Here is a 25,766-nt window from a genome sequence, read left to right on the forward strand (position 1 = left end):
GTGTCCATGTTAGGAGGGTCAGTTCCTGTTCATTCTTGAAATGAAGGCAATTGCAACCAGCTGGATATTCAGAGAGAACCGGAAGTGGACAGCATATGATAAGTCACGTACGATGCTCTTAACTCCCCCACTTTTCTCACTTCTGGGATAGAATATATAGGGTGCCTATATGTATATTTAATCAACAAACAACAACCCATTTATATATCAACTTCTTCTATATGTATATATATATATGCGTGCAAATTGCAAACAACTAACAAAAATACCTTCAAATATTGTAGGAAAACATAAACATACGTCTCTACGATTAAAAAGGAAATAGAAAATTTCACTCATCGGTGGTAACCGTGCACACTCCTACAAGTTCCCTGATGTGTTTCCTTGAAAAATTTATGTGGGTATTGGTTGATTAATCATGACATCCCATGATTCCAGTAAGCAGGACTTGTGAAGAAATAAAGATACCATATTGATTGATTCATAAAAATGCTTGATTGATTAAAGAGGAGAAAGAAGAATGGCAGATGATATCATGAAATCGAAAGACAAAATAACGTAGGTGGTTGGAATAATCAAAAGGCACTATTAGGTGTAGAGTAAATTATCAATAAACAAACACGTACCAAGCAACGGCCACCCAACTGTCAGGGCAGAGATCTGTGCTCTTGAGAGTCATTAGAGCTGGATATGTGTCAGCCAGTTCATTGATCTGATCAAACATCCATCAACAGATTTTAGGGAAAAAAGTATTTTTGGAAAATAAAATTTTGAAGCATTGTTGTATTGAATGTTTTCATTTCGGATAATGATTACCTTAACGAAGAATGGAGGCCTCTTGTCTGGGTCCGACTCTTCATTGTAGTGGAGGTAGAGATGGCCAAGGTGATCCCTTGTTTGCTGGCCATTCTCCAGCTGCGCAGTGAGAGCATCATCCTCTGTGGCTTCAAAACGCTCTTCCATCTCCTGGTCACTGCTGCCTGCAGTTGAACCCTCACTGTCACTTTAAAAATTGAATTCAATGTCAGCTCATGAAAAACCTAGTCGATCGAGTAGATATATAACAAAAGGGATATTTAAATAACCGCTAGCTAAGATGATGTATATACCTGAGGGAAGCATAGGGTTGAGTAGTATAAATTTGGAGAGCTGAGAGTGTGGGATGATAGAATTGGATGACAGTGTTGCCGTTTTCCAGGATAAATGGAGACTCGGCCCCAAAACCACTCCAAGTGGCGTAAGCCTTCCACAACTCACTCAACAAGAAACAATCGCCCCTCACGCCCTCTCTCTCATGCTCTTCCTCCAGGCTTTTAAGTGCACCTACTTTTATCTGCATCCCATATTTTACAATCACATTTAAAACAAACAAGGAAAATTCTAGGCTCTAAGTGTACATATAATTTATAGCTAGCCTAGAAAACTCTTTGCACTTCCCATCTGGTATCATGCATAATTTTCAAAAGATATAAAACAATAAACCTATTTATAAGAGACAAAAGAATGGAATTTCATTTGCAAAGTGATGATACTAACAATGTAGCTATGGAGGCAATATTTTTGTTAATATAGTATTGACTAACATCCCATATTTTTTTAATGTGTCAAACAATTAATGAGCTGTGATACAAAAGGTGATTAGGTTATAATAAAAGTTTATTTGACAATAATTTTAGGAAGCATTTCTGAACTTTTTAATACTAATTTTTTTTTTATTTCTTAAGTATTAGAAAAGTTGGAAACATTCCTAGAATTACTACAAGCCATTTTAAATGTGTTTTATTGTTGTCATATCTTTTTTAAATGATTATTATCTCTTTTACATATGTTCTTTTGGTATTAATGAGTTCCTTTTTCTCTTATAGTAAAACAAAGGCTAATGCTTTGTTTTGTTCAAAGGAAATGAAACAAAAATCACAACAACCAATTTTTATTTATTTTTATTGCTTTATATGATATAGAAATTAATATTATTAGAAATAGTAAACAAAAAAATGGTTTAAAAATTTATTTCATTTTTTATTTTATCCTATTTCTTATCATTTCTTAGTTCAAATTAGTATACAATCACAAAAGAGGAAAACGTAATTATTTCTATTATCCATAGATGTATCCATGTTCAAATTAAAGAAAATACTGAAAAAATAATTTCTCTATACCTGCACGGAATATCAAGAAGCTAATGAATGTGTGAGAATGTATTAATAGTTAAAAAAGGAAAAAAGAAGAAGGAAAAGGGGAAAAACATACAACCAACTTAGATAAATCCACATGTAAAGTCAAACATTATCTTTATGAGTCATTGAACCATGAAACATAACAAGGAAAGAAAATAGAAATACCCAGAGAAATAGAGTTATTCCATTTGGAAAAGAAAGAAAAACAAAAACCTTTAGGGTATGTTTAGTTCTAGAAAATTTAAGGAAACATGTGTGAAAAAAAAAATGAAAAAGCAAAAGAAAAATGAAAAAATGAATTTAAAATAAAAAATTATTTTTGTTTATTATTTCAAACTTATTTCTCTTATTCTAACTTATTAATATAAAGATTAAATAATTTTAAAATGTATAAGTTTTTAAATAATTTTAATTATATTTAATTAATTAAACATAATCTTAATGCGATAAGAAGGGAAAAAGGGAAATACCTTAGAATCAGGGTTGATAGAAACCATGGGACTGACTGAATCAAGAAAAATCTCAAAGTTGGATTTAGTTGCATCGGAAGGCTTTCTAGAGTTCCACCATAACTGATTTATCGACATTATTTTGGTATCATACCACTTTCTCTCAAAAATATTCAAGCAAATTAAGGAAGAGGAAGATAGACTCTTTAAATAAAGAGTTGCCGAGTTGAAGGAAAAAGGGGTAATTATTATGGATGATTAAGAAATAAATAAAAGGGGAAAGTAATTAAACACGTCATAATAATTACTCTTACGTGCCTTCTTTCATATTTAGAAAAAAAGGCAATAAGCCTTTATTCAACTTGAGCATCTAAATCATTTTAAGATTTCCTTGCATTAATTTCCAATATTTGACATGCTAAAAAGTAATAGTTTAAGAGTTTGTTTGACAGTGATTTTAGAAAATACTTTTAATATTTTTATTACTTGAAAAGTTTTATCATTTAAGTATTAAAAATAATAGAAACGTTTTCTAAAATCACTCCCAAATAAGCTTTAATTTAGAGTTCATGAAAACAGTGAGTAGTGATGGTTGAGAAATGCTAGTGAACCAAAGGAGAAAGAAGAAATGAAAATGTTCCCCAATCCCAAACTCCTAGACAATTTGGGATCAAACCTGGGTTTTATATATTATTTAATTATTCTTAATCAACATTACCTAATTATCAATCTTTCAGCAAAATACAACTATTGGCTTCATTTATTTGTTATGTCATAATAATTTTTTTTAATAATGTGTTAATTTTCCAACATATCACATTTATATACACCTCACATGCTTTGTTTTGGTACTTAAGAGATAACTCATCCTTTGTTGGAAGTGTTTTTTAAAAACACTTTTAATCTAAAAAGTACTTTAAAAAAAATCAAACCTTTAACAAAATTCAAAAAATTCAAAAATTATTTGCATTATTTAATGAAAGAACACTAAAAGTATCTTAATATGCTCGGTTATGTTTCGCATCTTAAGAAAGAGTCATTGATGTTGAGTTTCATCCTTATTTTTGTCTTGTCAAAGACAAAAACATGAAAAGAGTGCCACTACAAGGGAAACCTAAAAATGTTTTGTACCAGTTTAACCTCTCCTAGACACCAATACTACAATCTTTTTCATCAACGAGAGACGCAACCCATCCTCATTTTTTCTTGACTCAAGTCAGTTTCATGTCAGTTCTCCCAATACTTCTGCCACTAGCTCTTGCAAAACTAAAAACGAAAGCAAAATACTTGATTTGTCGCATAGAAGACTTGGTCACCCATGTTTTAAATTAAAGTTCATCTCATGTACTAAAACACCTTGATATTCATGTTAATTCTAAAAGAGAATTCTCTTTTTGCCAAGCTTGTCAATTAGGCAAAGCTAAAATGATGTCATTTCCAAGCCCAATCAATAAAACGTTTTCTCCTTTTAAACTTGTATTTTCTTATGTATAGGGTCTGATGTTTAATCTTCTGAAGTATAAGGATACTATGTAGTATTTGTTGATAACTTTACCAATTTTCCTTGGATTTATCATATGAAACTTAAATCATAAATTCCAACCATTTTTCTTCTATTCCAAAAGTTAGTTGAGAGACAATTTAACTACAGAATAAAGGCTTACAAGTTGATTGGAGAGGGGAATATCGAAACCCCACCTCCCCTCTCAAACAATCAGGTATCATCTTCGAACACCCTAGTCCCCATACTCATCAACAAAATGGTAAAGTTGAAAGAAAACATCGTCAAATTGTTGAATTCAATTTCTCTTTCTTAGTCCAAGCTTCAATGCCTCTCAAATTTTGGTGACACTCTTTCTCCACTGCTTTCTATATCTTTAATCATCTACCTTAGCAAATCTTTCACCCTTTGAAACTCTCTTCAAACAAAAACCTAACTACACATTCATGGAAGTATTTGGTTGTTCTTGTTATCCCTTTCTTTGTCCTTAAATTGTTTTATCATAGTAACAAATGTGTCTTTCTTGTTTATTGTTCCTTACATAAAAGCTATAAATGCCTTAATTCCTCCGATCGTCTTTACATTTCAAGAAGTGTTAAATTTAATGAAATGAATTTTCATTTCATTTTTGGTTTTTCTCATAATTCTAACAAACCAGCCTCTTTATTTCATCCTCTACTTCTTTTCCATTTGTTGTTCCCTTCTCAACTTCTCATTCAGTTGGTGCTACTACATCTCGACCTTTTTCTGCTGCTACTACTCCTCAGTTCTCTATCCATGACAACAATTTCTCAAGTAATGAAACTCAGCAACTCCATTGGACCTCATTTATTCCCTCATTGTCACCTTTACCCACTCCCATATTTCCATCAACACCAAACTCCAAATCTATTGTTGTTGGCATTTTAGATCTAAGCAATGGAAATAATCCTAAATTTTCAAAAAATTTGATTTTTAGGATTAAAATACTAACCTTTAGATTTGTATGTTCCCAAACCTTAAATTATAAGTGTTGAAAAAATTAAATCGATGTCCTAGAAGTCTCATAGACTTAAGATCTTTCACTCAATGACTCTTACTTATTCTTAACATACTTTCGATGGGAGGGGAGAGAAGGTGGAGGTTATAACTTTCTTTCTTTCTAAAGGTGGAAGACAACTCTATGGAAAAGCAATGGAAACCTTAACACCTAAGAGGGTATTTATAAGGTTCCCTAATGGCCTTGAGTGACTTGAGTCCACTAAGGGCTTGAGTCGCGTAATCTAACCCAAAATGGGTACTAATTGATTACTTAACTTAACAAAGCCTACCAATTAATTAATTAATTCAATTCAGAAACCTTGTTCACTTATCCTTATGCAACCTTATGTAATTATCAAAACACCCTTATGCACAAAAGTGAACCTAAAGTTAATCCAACCCTCACAAACTTGCTAATAAGGTAAATGAGCTCGAGTGGGGACCATTAGGACCCATAGGACAGTACTGGCTCCCTCATAAGACAATTCTGAAGTTAATTCAACATCTCACTACAGAGAATCAACTATACTCCAGTCTATGACCTAATCCGTAAATAATAACGAGACACTAAGTGCTTGAGTCTATGACCTGTTATCCATTGTGTTTAGTCTCCTTATGAACTGACGTCCATAGTCTAATAACATGAAAGTTATCAACCTTTCCCAACTACCTTTACTATCCTTGAGTTATAGATCCTTCTATTATGTGTTCAACTAACATATCTTAGCTCTCCAAGAGCTTATATCAAGTTTAATTAAAGGAACTACTATGACCATAGTTTAAATAAATACGCCTTCGTAGGATCACCCAAGAGGATACAATGCCTCAATCCCATAAGATATCATGGTGCATCAAGGAATATATGATCAACTTCTGATCTCACCTGTAGGTCAAAACTATTGCTAACTTTAACACAAACTCAATATTCTCTCAATGTTGAGAGACAATATAATAAAACAGTTTTGTGAAGTTATGACTACTTGATAGTCTTATGTCATAAGTCATCATAGGTTTTATCCAGTGTGTGGTTATCATATACACTAGTGCACTCACCATGGGAAACTCATCCTAATGACTAAAACCAACCATGCCTCCAATTAGAAAGTAGTGCACTATAACCTCTAATGCATTGCCTAAGTTCATGAACTAGTTGTGAACAAATCATCTACTTGCAAGGAACTCATGACTTAGATCTTCCGTGAAACTCTTAATACACTCAAATCATGTACAACGTAAGAGATACTGGGCAAGAATACCCATAAAGTACAATACATGTAATAAGGATAGATAAAAGTAAAACTAGAATATCATTAAATGAATAACAAATTTCAAATCTTTTATGTCATGTCATCCTTTTAAAGGCTCTATCCTAAAAATTGTTGCCTCGCCCACCCTTGCTTCACTACCTAAACCAATCATATTGTCTCATCTTATGATCACTAGATCCAACGATGGAATTTTCAAACTTAAATTATAGCATACGTCCTTTGGTTGTGCAAATGAGTCTACTATAGTTGTTCTTCTTAAAAATGTTGGATATGTTTTGACCAATACCAGTTGAAAATCTGTCATGGAGGATGAGTTTCATACCTTATTGTGCAACAAAACATGGAGTTTAGTTCCAACCACTACAAATATGAATATTATTGGAAGCAAATGGATTTTTTGAGTTAAATACTAATGGTAGCATTCAACGCTACACAAGCTCGCCTTGTTGCTAAAGGCTTTCAACAAAATTCAAGCCTTGCTTATTTTGAAACATTCAACCCTATTATAAAGCCATTAACCATTAGAGTTATATTTAGTGTTGTTGTCACTTATCACTAGGATATTCAATAAATAGATATAAATAATGTTTTTCTCAATAGTGATCACAGATATAAATAATGTTTTTCTCAATAGTGATCTTCGAGAAACTGTTTACATGGCTCAACTAGATCAAAGGGTTCATTGATTCCTCCAAACCATCCTATGTTTGCAAACTCCACAAAGCACTTTATGGATTAAAGCAAGCTTCGTGTGCTTGGTTTGACAAACTCAAAGGTGCCCTTTATAAATGGGGATTTCATAACTCTGAACAACTCTTTATTCATTCATAAATCTCATGATCATCTTCTTTTACTTCTTGTGTATGATGATATGCTTGTCATAGGAAGTAACTCTAGCCTTATTCAAAGCATCATTCATGACCTGAATTTTGAGTTTGCTCTAAAAACGCTTGGTTTTGTCAGTTGCTTTCTAGGATTTGAAGCTCACAGCTCTTCGGCAGGTTTGCATCTTAATTAGAGTACACCGTCCGTTAACTTACTTCAAAAAACTGCAATGACAAATGCCAGGGCTACCTCTACTCCAATGTGTTCCAACAAAAAGCTTTCCCTTCATGATGGTGTACTCCTTTCTAATTCCGCTTTATATAGAAGTAGAATTGGCATTTTAGAATATCTCACCATGACACACCCTGATATTGTAATTTCTATCAATAAACTTAGCCAATTCCTACATGCACCAGCTAAGAATCATCAGAAGGCTTGTAAAAGAGTTCTTCGTTACTTAAGGGGCACCATTGATCATTGCATTCTCTGCAAACTTGCCTCACATCTTCATCTTGAATGATTTTCCGAGCTGATTGGGCTAGTTGCATTGATGGTCATCACTCCACCACTAGTTATTGTATCTACTTAGGAGGAAAGTTAATTACTTGGAGCTCTCGAAAACAAAAAATTGTAGCTCACTCATCAACAGAGGAAGAGTATCACACCTTGGCTTAAGCCACTATAGAGATAGTACGGCTTCAATCTCTTTTCATTGAAATAGGCATCACAATCTCTTCGAACCCTGTTTTGTGGTGTGATAACCAAAGTGTTGGTTCCCTAGCTTCAAATCCTATGTTACATGCTAGAATGAAACATATTAGGATAGATATACATGTTGTTCAAGAACGTGCTGTTGCTAACAAGCTTGATGTTTGATATGTTTCAACTAATGATCAAATGGTTGATATCTTTACGAAGTCCCTAAGTCACGTTTTGATCAGCTTTCATCCAAGCTTAATCTCAAATCAAATACTCACTTTTGCTTGTGGGGGATGTTAAGTATAGTTAGTTTAAAGTTAGAAACTAATTTTGTTATGTTTGTTATGTAGTTACAGTTTGTCATTACATATGGCTATCGTTGTTAATCAATATATAAATATATGAAAGAAAACTAAAAGTTCTTATTCAATTTTTTGAGAACATTTCGCAATTATTTCTTTTAGATCTCTACTCTCCACTGTATCTTAATTAATCCAAATGATGTTGTCACATTCTTAAATTATAGTTGTTCTATTGCTTTTAGAGATTTCAATTAATTTATAATAATAAGACCATTTTACTATACATTTTGTAGAGAAATGGCTTAATATGTTGAAACTAGCGGGGGAAATTGGGGTGACCCCACTGAAAGGAAGCACTTCATAGTTTTTTATATTATATTTGTATCATTCTTCTACAAGAAACAATTTATTAGACCTGAAAAAGTAATTGCAATGCTGGGCTGGGTGTTGTTGATGCAACTGACGGAACTCATATGCATTCCAATTGGTCAACAAGTACCATATCAAAGGACTTTGATATATTATCAAAATGGTTAAATCCAACTACAAACCTCGGGATTGATATGAATTTGTTATAAATGCAATTTTTTCAGTGTATATCTTATTCTGAAATATTTTTTGCATCCTGTTTATTCATCTTTACAAAATTTGGATATAATTAATTCATTTGCCAAAAAAGTAGCTGGAAAGAAGAATGTTTTCAGAATAATCATTTGTCCAACAATCAGAAGATCTGTATACGCTTTGCAAATAATAAACATATCAGAGCTTGTACCTGAATTTTACATTGCAATCTGAGAGTAATGGTTCTGGTTTGACATTGTGAGAGCTCAACAACATCCATCACTCATGGAAACAAATCAAAAGAGGATCATACATGGGTGTATATCATTATCATTCGGCTCTAAACAACATTCTGCAGTTCCTAAACCAACGGCCGAATTTAACTGAGACAGTTCTCGATTCAGATCTTGAAGTACTTGTACCCATACTCAGGGCTCGTCATCCCCTCTTCCCAATCACCCATGTTACGACCACCAAAAACCACCTGTTGAATGCCTAAATACCTGCCATCAAGAGAAGAGTACGAGTGTAAAACTAGAAACACCATTTGATGTACAATTTTGGCTTTTGCTCCACTGGATAAAAAACTTACTCCGAGCTCAAAACAGTCAAGCAGTTGAGGAGCACATCAATGGCAAAAAAATCAGATGTACCAAGGTCTACCCTGTTGGAAAAGAAAAAAAGAAAAAGAAAATTAACCTCTTTTACATAGAGAAGAATAAAAAAAAAAAAAAAAATTGCTGGTGTGAATCTTAAAATTGCAACTTGACTACAGAAACTCATACCACACCCGGCCCCAGTTGTCCTGGAACTCAACATCACTGATATCATGGAATGATGAAGGCATTAATTTGAAACCTTTATCCGCATCATAGAGGGGATTGTACTCCATTGATGAATTTGCCAACTGTCATTGACATGGTATTAAGATGCTTCACTATGGTTTACACAAAACTAAAACTGAAAAGAACAAATTAGCAGTGATAATAACAGTCACTAAAAAGCGTCAGAAGTTCTCAACAAGTGAAAGTGAGGATGATTGACATAGACATCTCCCTTTTTCAGGCAAAAGGTCAATAGAGCAATTTAAAAAATAAATTGGATCTGCCTTTGTCGTATTATCTACATAACCTGTTGTATTTTTATCCAATACAAATGGATATTATGTCAATTCCATTTATAAGAGATATTGACCTACAACTACCATATTTCTGGGTTAAATGGTAGGAACTTCAATGCAAGATGCTAGTAGGGTTTCTAATGACATAGAAGGGAAAAGATATGGGCATAATATTCGAAAACTATAATCCAAATTTATCCAAACTGTAAAAATAATTGATCATGAGTTTTAACATATCAAACAAAGGACTAAGAGACTTAGCAGAATTTTAGCAAATAAAAATAAAAAGCAAAAGCAATTATCTTAATTAATGTCCAATAACTATCGCAACCCAACAAGCACCTGTTAAACTTGAGCTTGAGGTAACCCATTTGAGAAACTTTGTTTTATATCCCCTACTCTTTGCTTTAATTTTTTTTTCTCTTTGGGAATTTCTTGTATGCATACCAGTACCTAGGTCTAAGGATGAAAATATTGGTAATTACGGATATATTGGTACTTTAATTTTACGGATATATCGGCAAATATTTTGAAAAAAAATATAGATAGATCTAAAATTAATCAAAATTCATGGAAATGTAATAAAAACCTTGTAGAAATGTAATTAGAAATATAATAGACATTTTAAAGTTGTTTTGTTGAAGAATTTGATATATGCATGATATAATTTATCATATTTTATAATAATATCATATACATCGATAAAAAATATGAATTTTATAAGTGTACATTTATTATTAAATTACATAAAATATTATTTCATAATAATATTGTGAGATTCGACTATAATATGTCTAATTTAAAAATATATTTAATATCAAAATTATAATCTATTTAATTCAATTATATTAAATGATATAAAATTGTTGAGTTGTAAATAGAATAGGATAAGTATTTTCCTATTATGTTAGTTTCCTATTTTTGTAAATAGATAGTTTTATTAGTTTCTTATTTCTGTAAATAGATAATTTTATGATTTAGGAATAAGTTAGTTTAGGAATAAGTTAGTTTCCTATTATGTCTCTTGTTTCCTATTTCTTGTTTTGTAATCTCCTATATAAACTGTATGTATAGTCAATCTAAAATTCAAAACTTATTATTTTTCATTCCATATTTCGTGTCATGGTATCAAAGCTGTAGGTTTTTAAGACCTGGGCATCATTCTGGCTTTCATAGCTGGATTTTTTTTATTCACGTGTTCTTTTACTAGCCTTCATTGTTATTGGTTTTTTTTTTTTTTTTTTTTTCGCGATCTGCCTTAATTTCCAAGAGATCAGGTTTTTTCGTGGTAGATGTCTGAGGTTGCAAAGACGACCACTACAGCACAATCGGAGGAGATTGTTCGATTTCAACAACCCAGGGAATTGCAAAACATTCAGGCTGTGTATAGGCTGGATGGAAAAAATTACCTTAAATGGTCTCAATTGGGATCCCTTGACAAACCTACTGGAACTTGTTCTTTGGCTCTTTCAGGTACACCTTCACTCTCTTTTTGCATAAATGTCTCACACAGGATTTATGATGACTCTTGGATAATAGACTCCGGTGCCACAGACCATAAGACCACCAAATCTCAACTTTTCCATACCTATACCCCAAACCCAAGTAACAAGAAAATTGTTGTGGCCAATGGCTCTTTAGCTACCGTTGCAGGTTTCAGAGACACATACATCATACCTACCCTTATTCTTAAAAATGTCCTCCATGTACCAAAATTGTCGGCCAACCTTGTTTCCATTCAAAAGCTTACCCATGATCTTAAATGTTGTGCTATTTTTTTCCCTTCTTATTGTGTTTTTCAAGAACAAGGCTCGGGGAGGAGGATTGGACTTGTTGAGGAAAGGAGCGGTTTTTACCACCTTGAATCATCTCAGAAAACTAATAATAATTTGTCGTTGTCTTTTCTCAATTCCTCAAATAAAGATACCATTTGGTTGTATCACCTACGTCTAGGTCATTCATCTTTTAGGGTTTTAAAGGTTATGTTTCCTCATTTGTTCCAAGGATTAGATATTTCTGAGTTTCATTGCGAAACTTGTGAATTGGCAAAACATACTCGTGTCTCTTTTCCTATTAGCAATAAAAGAAGTTCTCATCCTTTTCATTTGATTCATAGTGACATATGGAGTCCTTTGACTATACCTAATGTTTTTAGGGCTCGTTGGTTTGTATCCTTAATTGATGACTGCACTCGGGTCACATGGATCTTTCTTCTTAAACAAAAATATGATGTTAGCATTGTTATACCTAATTTCCACTCAATGGTTCAAAACCAATTTGGGGTTAAAATAAAAAGCTTTAGGACAGACAATGCTAGAGATTACTTCAACCAGATTTTGTCACCCTATTTTCAATCACAGGGCATTCTCCATGACTCATCATGTGTTAACACACCCCAACAAAATGGGGTAGCCAAGAGGAAAAATGGGCATTTACTCAACACAACCTGAGCCTTACTCTTTTAAGGAAATGTTCCTAAGTCCTATTGGGGGGAAACTGTTCTTACTGCCACATACATGATAAATAGAATTCCCTCACGAGTGTTAGAGAACAAAAGCCCCGTAGAGATATTTCAGAGTTTCTATCCACACTTCAGAACCTCAAATGGGCTCACTCCTAGGGTATTTGGGTGGGTGCACTGCATTTGTTCATGTCCACAGCCAGCATAGAGACTAGCTAGACCCCCGAGCCATAAAATGTGTCTTTCTTGGTTACTCATCCACTCAAAAAGGATACAAGTGTTACAATCCCTCAGCTAGAAAATTTTACATCTCTGTAGATGTCACCTTCACAGAAAATTAACTTTTTTTCCCCAAGTCCTCTCTTCAGGGAGAGATTTCAATGATGGAAGATAGTCCTTGTGAGTCTTTTGAACCTCTTGATCTTCCTCATGTCTCAACCCATGGTGATGAAGAACCTAAGTCATCCGAGTCAATCACACCTGAGTCACCCAATTTTACCACTGAACCCATGTCATCCCCTGTTCCAGCCAGTGTTACTCGCAATTTTCCACAGTTTCCTAAGGAGTGTTCAAGGGAAAAGGCCATTCTAGAACAAAAGCAGGTCCAAGAATCCAACTCAGACCCTAGGAATGAAATCACGGTAAGATCAGACCTACCTTTACATACACAACCTGGTAAAACTTCCATTGACTCAACAGACAACCTAGACCTAGACCTAGACCTCGACCTAAACCTTCCCATTATTGTCAGAAAAGGCACCAAAGAATGCAGTAACCGACCACTCTATCCACTATCACACTATGTGTCTCTTGAGCACCTATCACCAGCCCACAAGAATTTTATTGTGAGTCTAAACACCACTATCATCCCTAACATTGTTCCTAAGGCATTGACAAAAAGGGAATGGAAGGATGCTATGAAAGAGGAGATGAGTGCATTAAAAAAGAATAAAACATGGGAGATTGTTGAAAGACCGAAAGGGAAAAATATTGTTGATTGCAAGTGGATTTTCACACTAAAATATAAGGCTGATGGATCTCTTGAGAGACATAAAACAAGATTGGTAGCCAAAGGGTACACTCAAACTTATGGAGTTGATTATCAGGAGACTTTTGCTCCAGTTGCAAAAATGAATACTGTAAGAATCCTGTTGTCACTAACTGCCCATTACAATTGGCAACTCCTACAATATGATGTTAAGAATGCAATTCTTCATGGTGATTTAGATGAAGAGATTTACATGAACATCTTACCGGGATTTGAGGGAAACACAGGTAACAAGGTGTGCAAGCTGAAAAAGGCCCTTTATGGGCTAAAACAATCTCCTAGGGCTTGGTTTAGGAGATTTGCAAAAGTCATGAAAGAGTCTGAGTACAAACAAAGCCAAGATGACCACACTCTCTTCATTAAGCACTCGGCTGTCGGGGGAGTAACTGCTCTTCTAGTCTATGTTGACGACATCATAGTGATTGGAAATGATGAGAGAGAAAAGCATGAAGTGAAGTAGAGATTAGCAACAAAGTTTGAGATAAAGGAACTAAGGAAACTAAAGTACTTCCTCGGTATTGAGATGTCATATTCCACACAAGGGATCTTCATCTCTCAACAAAAGTATGTGACTGATTTATTGGCAGAAACAAGGAAGATTGCGTGTAAACCAGTCTCTACCCCAATGGATCCAAACCACAAGTTGGGAGAAGCTAAAGAAGAACCAGTGGTGGATAAAAGAATGTACCAGAGGCTGGTTGGTAGGCTCATATACCTTGCTCACACTTGGTCAGACATCGCCTACTCGATGAGCGTGATCAGTCAATCCATGCATGATCCAAGAGAACCTCATCTTCAAGCTACTTACAGGGTGCTGCATTATTTGAAAAGCAACCCCGGGAAAGGAATTTTGTTCAAGAAGAACAATACTATTGCTCTAGAAGCATACACCGACGCTAACTATGCAGGTTCCCTAGTGGATCGAAGATCAATTATAGGGTATTGTACTTTTCTTGGAGGTAATCTGGTAACATGGAGAAGTAAAAAACAGAATGTGGTAGCAAAGTTGTCTACAGAATCAGATTTTAGGGTCATTGCTCAAGGGTTATGTGAACTACTTTGGCTGAAATGATTTGAGAATCAAGTGGGATGGTCCTATGAAGCTCTATTGTGACAACAAGTTAGCTATCAATATTGCTCATAACCCTATACAACAAGATAAGACAAAACATATTGAGATTGATAGGCATTTCATCAAAGAAAAATTGGAGGAAGAAGTAGTGTGTATGTCCTATGTTCCATCAGAACATCAATTAGCAGATATCCTAACAAAAGGGCTGAACAGTTCAATGTTTCACGATCTTGTATTCAAGCTGGGAATGGAAGACATCTATTCCTCAGCTTGAGGAGGAGTGTTGAGCTGTAAATAGAATAGGAGAATTATTTTCCTATTATGTTAGTTTCCTATTTCTATAAATAGATAGTTCTATGATTTAGGAATAAGTTAGTTTCCTATTATGTCTCTTGTTTCCTATTTCTTCTCTTGTAATCTCCTATATAAACAGTGTGTATAGTCAATCTAAAATATAGAACTTATTATTTTTCATCTCATATTTCGTGTCAAAAATAAATGATGATATATATACAGTTGTGATATTTAATAATAATGTTTATAACTTGAAAACATATTTTATGCATATTCATCTAATTTGGATATATTTAATGACATAAAAAAATGATGATAATTTGTATAAGTATTTTCTATTTTAAAATTTTGATAATTTTATCCAAAAATTGATATTTATTTTATATGTAATTATTATATAAAAGTCACCATAACCAAAATTAATTTATTTATACTAAATTTATTATGATTAATTTATAATATATATATATATATATATATAATTATAATTTATAATATTTGTTTATATATATGGTAAAAATATCTAATGCTAATAATGTACATATATATATATAATATGTACATTTAATCAACAAAAGCATAGTTGGTCGGCTGGTGTTGGTGGGTGATTGTGAGCATGAGGTTGGGGGTTCAAATGGATTTTCCTTAACTTTTAAAAATCCCACTTCTTGGAATCCCACATCGACAATCCATAACACCAAAAAGGTGTATCCTTGGAGTGGAGGAGGGCTCATAGGCGTGCAGTGCACGCCAAACTGGCGCTAGGCTGGCATGAGCGAGAGTTGGGCCTGGGCCAATTAGAAGAATTTTGGGAAAAAAAAAATGGGGTGATGGGGCACTGATACATTGGTGCAACTACCGAAATATCATGAAAATATTGGTGTATCACCGATATATCACCAAAAAATGGCAATTTTATTGGAAATATTGTGGCTCCGATATTCCCTATGCATGTATCGTGTCGGAGCTTACCGATACACAATATATCGGCGAAATATCACCAATATATCTCGACATTTTCATCCCTGCCTAGGTCACACCCTTTTGGCATTTCTTAATTCATTTTCTAATCCTATAAAAGAAGGGTGTCATCTAAGGAACTTAAGATTCAGATCAGTTTAGAGCCAAGATCTCTTCCTAAAAAAAATCCCATAGTATTCATATTGGCTAATTCCATCATCCTAAACCTTTCAGCTCCAATGCCTTCTAGAGATTTTGAATATGATTTAGTGACTCATACGCCAACCTTGTTTCCAAAAAATGAAGTTCTTTCCTATCCTAATTTAATTTCAGATGTGATGATAAGGTTATCATCAGATATAACAGGAAGAGAAGATATAAAGAATAATATTAGCCAAAAAGCCAATGTAATATAAAAACTTAAAAACTACTATGATCATTGTGAATTAAAACCATTGGGATTTACTAGACCATGCAAGCAGACATGTGCACAAACAGCCCAACAAACATAATGAAAAAGAAGAATAATGAGAGACAATGATGCAAAATGAACTATGACCGAACCTGTAGATTAGACGAGTTAAAAGCACCCAAACGCCCCATAACATACCATGACTGAATAACCTGCATATTTTTTTTCCCATTAGTAATTTGCATATTTTGTAAACGTAACAAGCTACATAGAATTAAACAAAAGAAAAGGAAAATGATATACACTTTATATCATCCATGAGACTGACAATTTTTAACAGGAATTCAGTACAAGGTGAAGGAACTAGAGAGAGAAAGCAAAAGAATTCACTTACACTACCAATAAGGTCAACATCCCGATCAGATGGTGATCCATATAATTCAAACCATATATACGAATCAACAGGGTTGAAGCTGTGCAGCCACCAAAGAAAAAGAAGAAAAGAATTAGAATGGAAATTAAGTATCTTCTCCAGCTTGGGAGAGGATAAAATTAACCAAACTAAAATACTACTTTACAAAGTCAGGGTGTCAATACAGCTTTTCAGCTATCTCAGGGAAGCAGCATGACCATGATGACCTCATTCACCAATTGGCAGTATATGGAACTTATTCAAGGAAAATCTGTTACTGATCATCATCATGCTTTGATTATTATTAATACAAATGATGTGTAATGATCCCACCAACAATGTTACAACACCACCTAGACTAAAGGTACAGAACTCTGAATTTGAGTTTTTTTTTTTTAATGCTTACAACTACACTTTATTAAGAACAACAACCCACTGAACTGGAAACAAAAATGTGCACCAAAAGGAACTGACATAAAGAGAAAAAAAAAAAAAAACTTGAGGGGGGAAGAAATCCTTGAGAAAAGCCTTTGCACTGAGGTTCCTTGCCTGCCAGCCAATCTACAACCTGGTTGACCAATCTAGGCTTCCAACAGGAGTAATCTGAACTTCTTGAAAGGTCAACAATATTATAAATGCCATCGTCTAATCACTATGGCCCTCTTCTTCTTTGAGACACCAAGATCAAACATTTTCAAGCTCTCTTAAAATTGAAGGTTTCTAAATTCTGAGGCCAAAGGATGTCTCCTCGGTTAAACCATCCAATAAAGTTAGGAAATCCACCTCAATTAGTTAAATCAAAACTAGCTTAAGTATGCATTCTTTGGAATGTGGCCATGTTGAGAAACAAAAATCACATAGAGACATGGTGGCAATTTTATAGATAACCCCTTATGAAAGCTTGGATACCTAATGTTTCCCCTTATCTGTCACTAAAGCATCAGAATGCTCTTTAGGGGGGCATAATGATTTCAAACTACTCATGTAGCCTGGTGGTAAGGCAGCTAATTTCCTGAGAAGTTAAGGTCATTAGATCAATTCCCACTACCCGTAATTTTTTTATCAAAATTTCAGGGGGGGGCATTTGCCCCTCCTAGGCACTATCCAGCTCCGCCACTGCTCAGGGTCATGGCCAACACAGCATACAAAGATAGCATGCATTTGCATTAGGATTAGGTCAAGCAAATGCTGAGCATGACCTTTAGCAAGCTTCTTTGGGTGAGACACACAGGTACAATAGGAGAAGCATAGGTTAACAAGGAGGATTGAGGAGGTTGATGTTGTCCTATGGCAGTTAGGCAACTGCAACAACTACCAACCAGCCATGGCAAGGGCTGATTGATTAATCCAAAACTTAAGCGGTTGGGTGGTAACCGCCAATTCTAGCTTCTTCAGAGAACAGCATAAGTTTGTTTCAGACACCCTCACCTTCTAGAATCAGCAGGGGTATTAGTCTGAAAGCAAGCAAAGTTGCATTCAATGTAATCTTGTGGAAAGAAAAAAGAAGGTTGGGAAATTTTGCCCAAAAAACATCAGTGCTTTGTTTGCAATGCTTAAACATAGGAATTAGCAAACTAAGTATGGCATGCTTGGTGCCACACAAGATGAAAAATAGAAAATTTGGGTATGAAAACTAGCCCAGCAACACCTAGCAAGTTCTGCAAATTTCTTCTTCAATTGACTCTAATTTACCATCCAATGGGAGGAGAAGTTGCCTTTGATGGTTTGGATTGTTTTAAGGAATAAACTAATGGAATTACACATCAGCTGCATAGGCACTACCAAGAGCCAGTAATTAGTCAATGAAAAATTTACTACTACGAACTTAAAATAAGAAGAACGAATCAAATAGAAAGACAAAAAGAGAGAGAAATCAAAGGGATTTTGACAATGTAGAGCTTTAAATCAAGAACTTAAAACCATTTTTCTAATTATTTTTTTGGAGTGGATCAAAGGAGGTTTAGAGAATGTGTCCATGTTTATGGTAGATTTTGTTGATTGGTTAGGTTGCAAGTAAGGGGAGGGAGTGTTTTTTGTTTTCTCTTTTTTGTTCTTGCCTTGTGGAGCCCTTGTATACATTCCATGTATTTTTTTGTGCGCCTTTTTGCTAGGCATCTCTTAATATATTGCTTTACTTGCCTAATAAAAAAAAAGTGTGGAATGCTAGGCAGGCACAAACAAACCAATACATGTGAGATCTAAATTGATGGAAAATCACCAATAGATAAACAAAGTTTTAAATTCATGTTCAAGTATCTTCATGCTTTCAAATGGATATAAGCAAACCTACATAGAATAGCTTGGAACTCTATTAACTTCTGTTTAAAGCCCAAACACGACCTAAAATAATGAACTTGTAAATTGTATTTAATGCCTTTAAAAGGTCAAAAGACTTCCCCATGCCAATGATTTGCAACAACTAATAACTTCTAGAAATTAATAGATTCCTTAACTTGGACATAGAGATGATGTGATCAATCTAAACTCTAATACATCTATGATCGTAAAGCTACAGTTCACTAAGTGACCTAATGCATGAACTCTTTGAATTTTTTTAATTAAAAAATGGCCTAAGAAACCAACACCTCAATATAGCTACAGAATCAGCTACATGACAGTCCTTGGGGGATCCCCTCAACAAACAAAATCGTAAGACTCATGTGAGATCAAGTGAAACCCACATCACAGGGAGCACAAGCAAAAAAAAAAAAACAAGACAAAACAAAGACCCAAAAAAAAAATAAAAAATCCATTATTCTTTTATACTCTCTACAGCCTCCACATGGGCTGTTCGCTCTGATGATGCCAATTGCTCTGCATCAACCTACCCTTGTCAACTAACCATAATATAATCCAGACACCTACTGATGATCACGTTTCAAGTTATGTTTTCTGAACTCAAAACCAACCATCTGATGATAAAGTCAAAATATATTCCTTTTCTTCCCACATGTTGTGAAGTTTCCCCTGTTTTTTTCTTTTTAGTTGACAATAAGAAATTAGAGTTCTGCAACATCTTCCTCCACTACTCCAAGTGCCTCTTCCATCTTTCTAAGATGGTTTTGTAACAGCTTTCCCCATTTCAAAACTATAAACAGCACGAACCATCAAATGCAGCTAAGAAATTTCTGTGGCCTTAACAACCCTAAGAACCAATTATGTTCTAAACAAGTCACATCATATTACCCCTATTAAGTGATGTTTTTTTTTTTTTGATAAGTAAACACTAAGATGGATACCCCTATTAAGTGATGTTGTAAACAATGGCAATGGATCACCAATCATATAATAACAAGAATTACATAATCTGTTGGATGGTTCATAAATATTGTCATATTAAAATCTTTTTTTCTTATACCGTACACTAAATGAACATCATCTCTTGTTCTTTTTGTCAAGCCTTTGGAGATACTCTTTTTTGATAGGCAACTTTGGAGATAATTTTTTAAAACAATAAAATGAGAGGCAACAAATGACTTTCAGACAATATTGTGCAAGAAATTAATATCTAAAAGCTTACTTCACCCAAAAATAAGGCGCAGAGAGAGAGAGAGAGAACGAGAGAGTGCAAAGGAAAATCTAACATATGTAGCTATATCAAAAAGGTAAATTACTCTCTAAAGCTGACTTTGTATGCGAGGACTGAACCCGTTTTGGATTTCCGAAAATCTCGACCCTTCTTTCGAACCCTTTCTTCAACCTATTACAAGTTTTTCAAATATATTACGTATCCCTCAATAAACATAATGGATAAGCAAGACTATTTTAGAAATTCTTTCACAAAACAAAGCATGATTTCCACCACTTGTAAAAGCTAAGTTTGGAGTGGTGTCCCCAACCATCCAACTGTTGAAATTAATTATTTTGAAATTATCTAATGATTTTTGGATTGGGTATTTACTAGTTTCTATCACATGGGAATGCTTGGGATAACAAAAGAATTTTAAATAAAATACTAAAATGAAAAGTCAAGTTGATTTTGTTGGAATCTCATGCCCCTTCAAGTTATGGTGCTTTCTTTCCTTAGAAGTGAGAAGTCCAAAGCTTTCTATTTCAACTTTATATTGCTCATCCACATTTTCTTTTCAGAGGATTTTTCATCCTCAATTGTTTTATACAAATTCTTCATTTTTTCAATACAAGTATAGTTTCTTAGAAAAAGAAATAAAATAAATAAAAATTACACTCAAAAGTATTTAAAAATTTCAGTATATAACTTTCTAGGAAGAAAACAATGCAAACTCTTTGCAATGCACATAAGCCAATAGGTCAAAATAAATTTAGAGAGAGAGAGAACTAAAATATAGTATGGGAGTGTTGAACCTTTCAATAGTTAGTTATTTTAAGAGGGTACATAGTATATAACTATCCTTTCTTGCTCATTGTAAATGTATGGGCTTGTTTTATATGGTTCAAACCCAAGCCAATACCACCTATGGAGGCGAAGTCTCTAGTTTGCATATTCATTTTTTCAATTCTTTGTCCAAAGTTCAAACTTGATTTAGATCTCATTGCCAAATCTTTAGTAAAACCTTAACATTCATTTTTGAGTCTTTCATTCTCCATTTTTTTTTTTTTTTGACCAATATTAAAGTCTTTAAGGAATGTTGGCTTCACCATTGGGTGCCCGATATGGATATCCCTGCCTGTATGAATGTCACATGTTATGTGTTGCAGGCCCATAAGTTTCATGTCACATGGGCACTTTGGAATGGCACTAGCATGATGCCACATGGGCCTCTGTAGATATGAAATTAAAAGTAGAAGGTTATTGGTGAACCTTTGTCTCGGCCGCATTCAAAGATCAAGGGGGCTCACGTCCTTGATCACTCTCCAAAATCACAAAATTGAGTTTGTCCTCTTAAATTGACTTTGGAAGGTGCTCTCTAGGACAAGCACCCCAGCACAAATTCCTGCCCAAGTTGTTGGGAGTGGGCTCAAGGAATTCTACATGGACTCATTGCACCTTGGTGGAAATCTTGGCATCTCCATCAAATGGTATTTGAGATTGATTTTAGGGTCTCAGTTTGGCAGCAAATGATGAAGGATTGCTAAGGCAGGACAAGACAATACACAGGTCAAAACTTCATTGGTCATTTGAGAGAAAAATAGCTCACTGGGTTTTAGGAGGCACATGTTGACACTAACACCTCATTAATGCTAACCATTACAATTCAGATCCCAATTATAGGAATTCAATTCTCCATTTAAAAGGGCAATATAAAAGCCATTTCAGGGCTGAGTATCAATTTGAATAAGAGTGAAATTTTGCCGGTGGGAAGAGTAGAGAATGTAGAGTTATTGGCTTTTGAGCTTGGCTGCAAAGTGGGAGCTCTTCCTTCCACTAATTTGGGGCTCCCATTGGGTTCTCCGCACAAGTCGGTGGTGGTTTGGGATGGTGTGGAAAAGAGGATGCGGAAGAGACTTGCCTTGTGGAAGAGGCAGTTCATTTCTAAGGGATGGAGAATTACTCTCATTCAAAGCACTCTGGTTAGCATGCCAATCTATCTCATGTCCTTGATGCGAATGCCAAGAGTTGTTAAATTGAGACTAGAGAAAATCCAAAGGGACTTTTTTTGGGGCGGGGGAGCGTTGGAGAAGAGGCCCCATCTTGTAAAGTGGGTTGTTGTTTGTTCAGATAAAAAGAAGGGTGGATTGGGGATTAGAAATCTTTCTATCCTCAATAGGGCCTTTTTGTGCAAATGGAGTTAGCGCTATGCAGTTGAAAGGGAGTCCTTATGGAAGCTTGTAATTAGTAGGAAGTTTGGGGAAGAAGGTGGAGGGTGGAGTTCCCGTGAAGTTAGGGAGCACTATGGGGTGGGGTTTTGGAAGGAAATTAGAAAGGAAGGTTCCTTGTTGCTTAAAAATATTACTTTCTCTGTGGGGGATGGAAGAAGGGTGAGATTTTGGAAGGACATTTGGTGCGGGAATAATTCCCTTCGTGAGGCTTTTCCCTCTTTGCTTGCCTTAGTGAATTCTAAAGATGCGTGGGTAGCGGATTGTTGGGATTATTTGGGGGAAGAAGGGGGGTGGAATCCTCGTTTCTCTAGATCTTTCAATGATTGGGAGGTGGAGGCAGTGGAGAGGCTCCTTTCAACCCTTCAAGGAAAGAGTCTAGCTGCTGGTTTGGAGGACAGGGTGGTGTGGAAATAGACAAAGAATGAGATTTTTTCTGTTAAATCCCTTTATAATACTCTTGATCCTAGTTGTGCAGTCTCATTTCCGTGGAGCATCATTTGAAGCCCTTGTGTTCCTACAAAGGTGGTTTTTTTTGCTTGGGAAGCTTCATGGAGGAAGGTCCTAACCCAAGATCAACTCAAGCGGAGGGGCTAGAACTTAGCTAACAGTTGTGTTGAAGAAGAGACAATAAATCACATCCTTGTTCATTGCTCCAAGGCGAGGGTTTTGTGGGATTTTGTGTTTACTTTGTTTGATGTTAATTAGGTCCTTCCACTTACGGTTAGAGACACTCTTTTAGGTTGGTTTGCTTCCTTTGTGAACAAGAAGCGTAGAAAGGCTTGGCTGGCAGCTTCTCTCTGTTTATTTTGGATGATTTGGAAGGAAAGAAATAAGATAGTCTTTGGTAATGAGGGTTTGTCGATTCAAAGAATGAAAAATTCGTTTGTTTGTAATCTTTGGTCTTAGGCTAAGTCTTGCTTAGATGTAGGACCCTTTTCTTTAATTAACTTTGTTGATTGGTTGGGTTCTTGTTGAGGGCTAGTGAGTGTTTACCTTTTTTGTTCTTGCTTTTTGGGTGACTCATATATACTCCCTGTATGCTTCAGGTTGCCTTTTAAGCACCCTTTATCTAATATATTTTCTGTGGGTTTATCTATCAAAATATATATATATATATATAAACAACATCAAAGAAAGAAACTTAAGCCCCTTACTTGAAGATTCTCCTTAAGATCACTACTAGATTCTCCAAACATCTTGTCTCCCCACTCAAACTCAGTTACCTCATGTCAACATGTTTGACTTCCTCACCACAAAAAATCCTCTATCAACAAATAGTTATGCAAAATCCTCACCTTTATCCCTAATGTTATCTTTGATGATAAATTGTGGTGTTTCTCCAATGTCATTCCTCTTTTACTCAGAGAATATTACTTAAAATGCATAAATTTTTAAATAATTTTCATTATAATTTCATTTTTCTTTCATATTTTCCATGAAGAACCAAAGAAGAGAGTTTGAGATTCCATCCTATTTTTTCCTTTTGCCCTATTACTTTCCATGATTCAAACCAAACCCTAAAGGGGTTAAAAGAATATTTGCAGAACCACCAGCCATGGCAGTGGGAAGAGAAGGTGAAAAATAAATACCCAAGAACAAGGCATCATTGAGTGGTACATGATCATTAGTTATATCATGGCAGCAAGCATTAAACAAAACTTGCGTCCGTGCATTGGTTCCACAATTTGTCAAGGTCACGCTTCGAGTCTTGATTGATATTTACTTAGATAATTGATTAAAAAAGCACAAGAAAAGGCTTAGATAATTAAGAAGAAGAGTATGAGTACTACTAGGGTTTGGTAACAAACACGATGATAGAGAACAAAAAGGAAGAAAAAGAATACCCTTTTCCTCATGAGCTCAGGATTGCCAATGCTATCCCCAAGAACAGCTCGCAGCTCAGCATCATCCTTACAAGCATCTTCCATAACTCTGAATTTCAAAAATCAAGATTAAAAAATGAATCGTCATTCAAAAAACAAATTCACAGTAGAGTATAGAGAGAGTTACTTGGCCCAGGCAGGGTAGTTGTGGAGGCGGTCGTATTCGCGTTTCCGCTTCTCTTCACGGAGTTTGAGCAATCTCCTTCCTCTGGCTGTGGTTCCTGAGCCTTTCCCTTTGGGTACCCCTGCCTCATTCTCATCAGAAAGCGACCCCGCTATGCTGCTACTGCTCATTGTTAATACCATTGGGTGCTTGTTCTTGCCATTAATAGTGTCATTGAGATTGGGAAACAGAGGTGGAGACAAGGGCTTCCATGGAAGGTGATGGGATTTGCAGCACACCATGTTCATCTTCCTCTTAGTTATTTCTCCTTTCTCTTCCCATATCTACTGTTTCTCCTCGTTTTAAGTCAGCTTCCCAGCTCTACAATTTTGATAATAAAGGTATCAAGGGCTTGTTTGCGAATTGGGATTGTTAGGGCTTGTTTGCCAATTGGGATTGTTTTAAAGAAGAAAAAACAGTTTTTTCTTGAAATTTATTCTGAAAATATGTAATTTTTTTAACCTTTTTTTTTCATATTTGAGTTCCTAAATACAATTTTCTTCCTAAAAATAATTAAAAATTAATTTTAAAAAATTATTTTTTGGAAAGAGTTTATATTTACATTCATCTAATTTCTTCCTAGAGAGAATTTATATTTGTATGACCTAATCACCACACACATTCATCCTATCTACACATCCACCTAAAAAATTTCAATGATGTTAAAATTGTAGAGATATGATTTTTACCATTTTTTTTTTGTTTTTTTTACTATTTTTTGGAGCTTAATAAATTAAGAGATCAAGAAGTGTATCTAAAGTTTTAGGAATGGACAAATTTTGAAGCACCTGTGGGGGGCTCCCCTCTACGTGTCCCTTTTCCAACCTAGACACCTTGACCGTCTAGCACAGGTATGCAACTCGTCCGAATCACAATCAGTTTAATTTGGCACCACGCATGAGAAGACTCTTTTCCCCTATAAGGCCAAACGGCAAGGGGAGGTTAGACCCCCCAAACAGGTAACCTTTGTCCAGTCAAGTCTTCGAGACTCACTAGCATACGTAATCATTCACGCCTAACATGTGAACGGCCGATAGAACCTTTTTTGGCCCTTAAGTCCATGTCAATTAATTGCTACACATAGCTCCAGACCATCAACAGGTTGAGGGGACAGGCGGCTGCACAATCCAAGCTCATGGCACGTTAGTTGATAGCACCTGCCAGCCACTCAAAACTGTGAAGATTGCCCAGCTGCTTGCAGGACAATCGCCATTATAGAAGAAAGTCAAAGTGTCTAGTCAGCACTACAGTGACATTCTCATTAGCACTATACAAACCCTCCAAAAAGCATAAACAAGGTAGACACGCACATATGTCTATTCATTATCTCCCACTAAGCAGAATGAGTTATTCTTACCTGACTTAAGCTTTAGAGGGGCATGTCCGGACCACCTGTT

At 35.1% G+C, this 25,766-nt stretch overlaps 2 protein-coding genes across 2 annotated transcripts; both read right to left on the reverse strand.

The window, feature by feature from the left end:
• Positions 1–607: 607 nt before the first annotated feature.
• On the reverse strand, positions 608–2,764 carry LOC117923859. The gene is made up of 4 exons (XM_034842357.1): positions 2,648–2,764; positions 1,110–1,333; positions 817–1,003; positions 608–712 (listed from the first exon to the last, which is right to left on the reverse strand). The coding sequence occupies exons 1-4, from the start codon at positions 2,762–2,764 to the stop codon at positions 608–610; spliced, it is 633 nt and encodes a 210-aa protein (XP_034698248.1).
• A 6,189-nt stretch (positions 2,765–8,953) lies between these two features.
• LOC117924315 lies at positions 8,954–24,712 on the reverse strand. Its single transcript, XM_034842923.1, has 8 exons — positions 24,334–24,712; positions 24,168–24,255; positions 20,199–20,284; positions 16,567–16,645; positions 16,325–16,384; positions 9,591–9,712; positions 9,398–9,469; positions 8,954–9,308 (listed from the first exon to the last, which is right to left on the reverse strand). The coding sequence occupies exons 1-8, from the start codon at positions 24,615–24,617 to the stop codon at positions 9,206–9,208; spliced, it is 894 nt and encodes a 297-aa protein (XP_034698814.1). The 5' UTR covers positions 24,618–24,712; the 3' UTR covers positions 8,954–9,205.
• Positions 24,713–25,766: the final 1,054 nt, after the last annotated feature.

This window comes from Vitis riparia, chromosome 10 (genome assembly GCF_004353265.1).
Source record: "Vitis riparia cultivar Riparia Gloire de Montpellier isolate 1030 chromosome 10, EGFV_Vit.rip_1.0, whole genome shotgun sequence".
Classification (NCBI taxonomy): domain Eukaryota; kingdom Viridiplantae; phylum Streptophyta; class Magnoliopsida; order Vitales; family Vitaceae; genus Vitis; species Vitis riparia.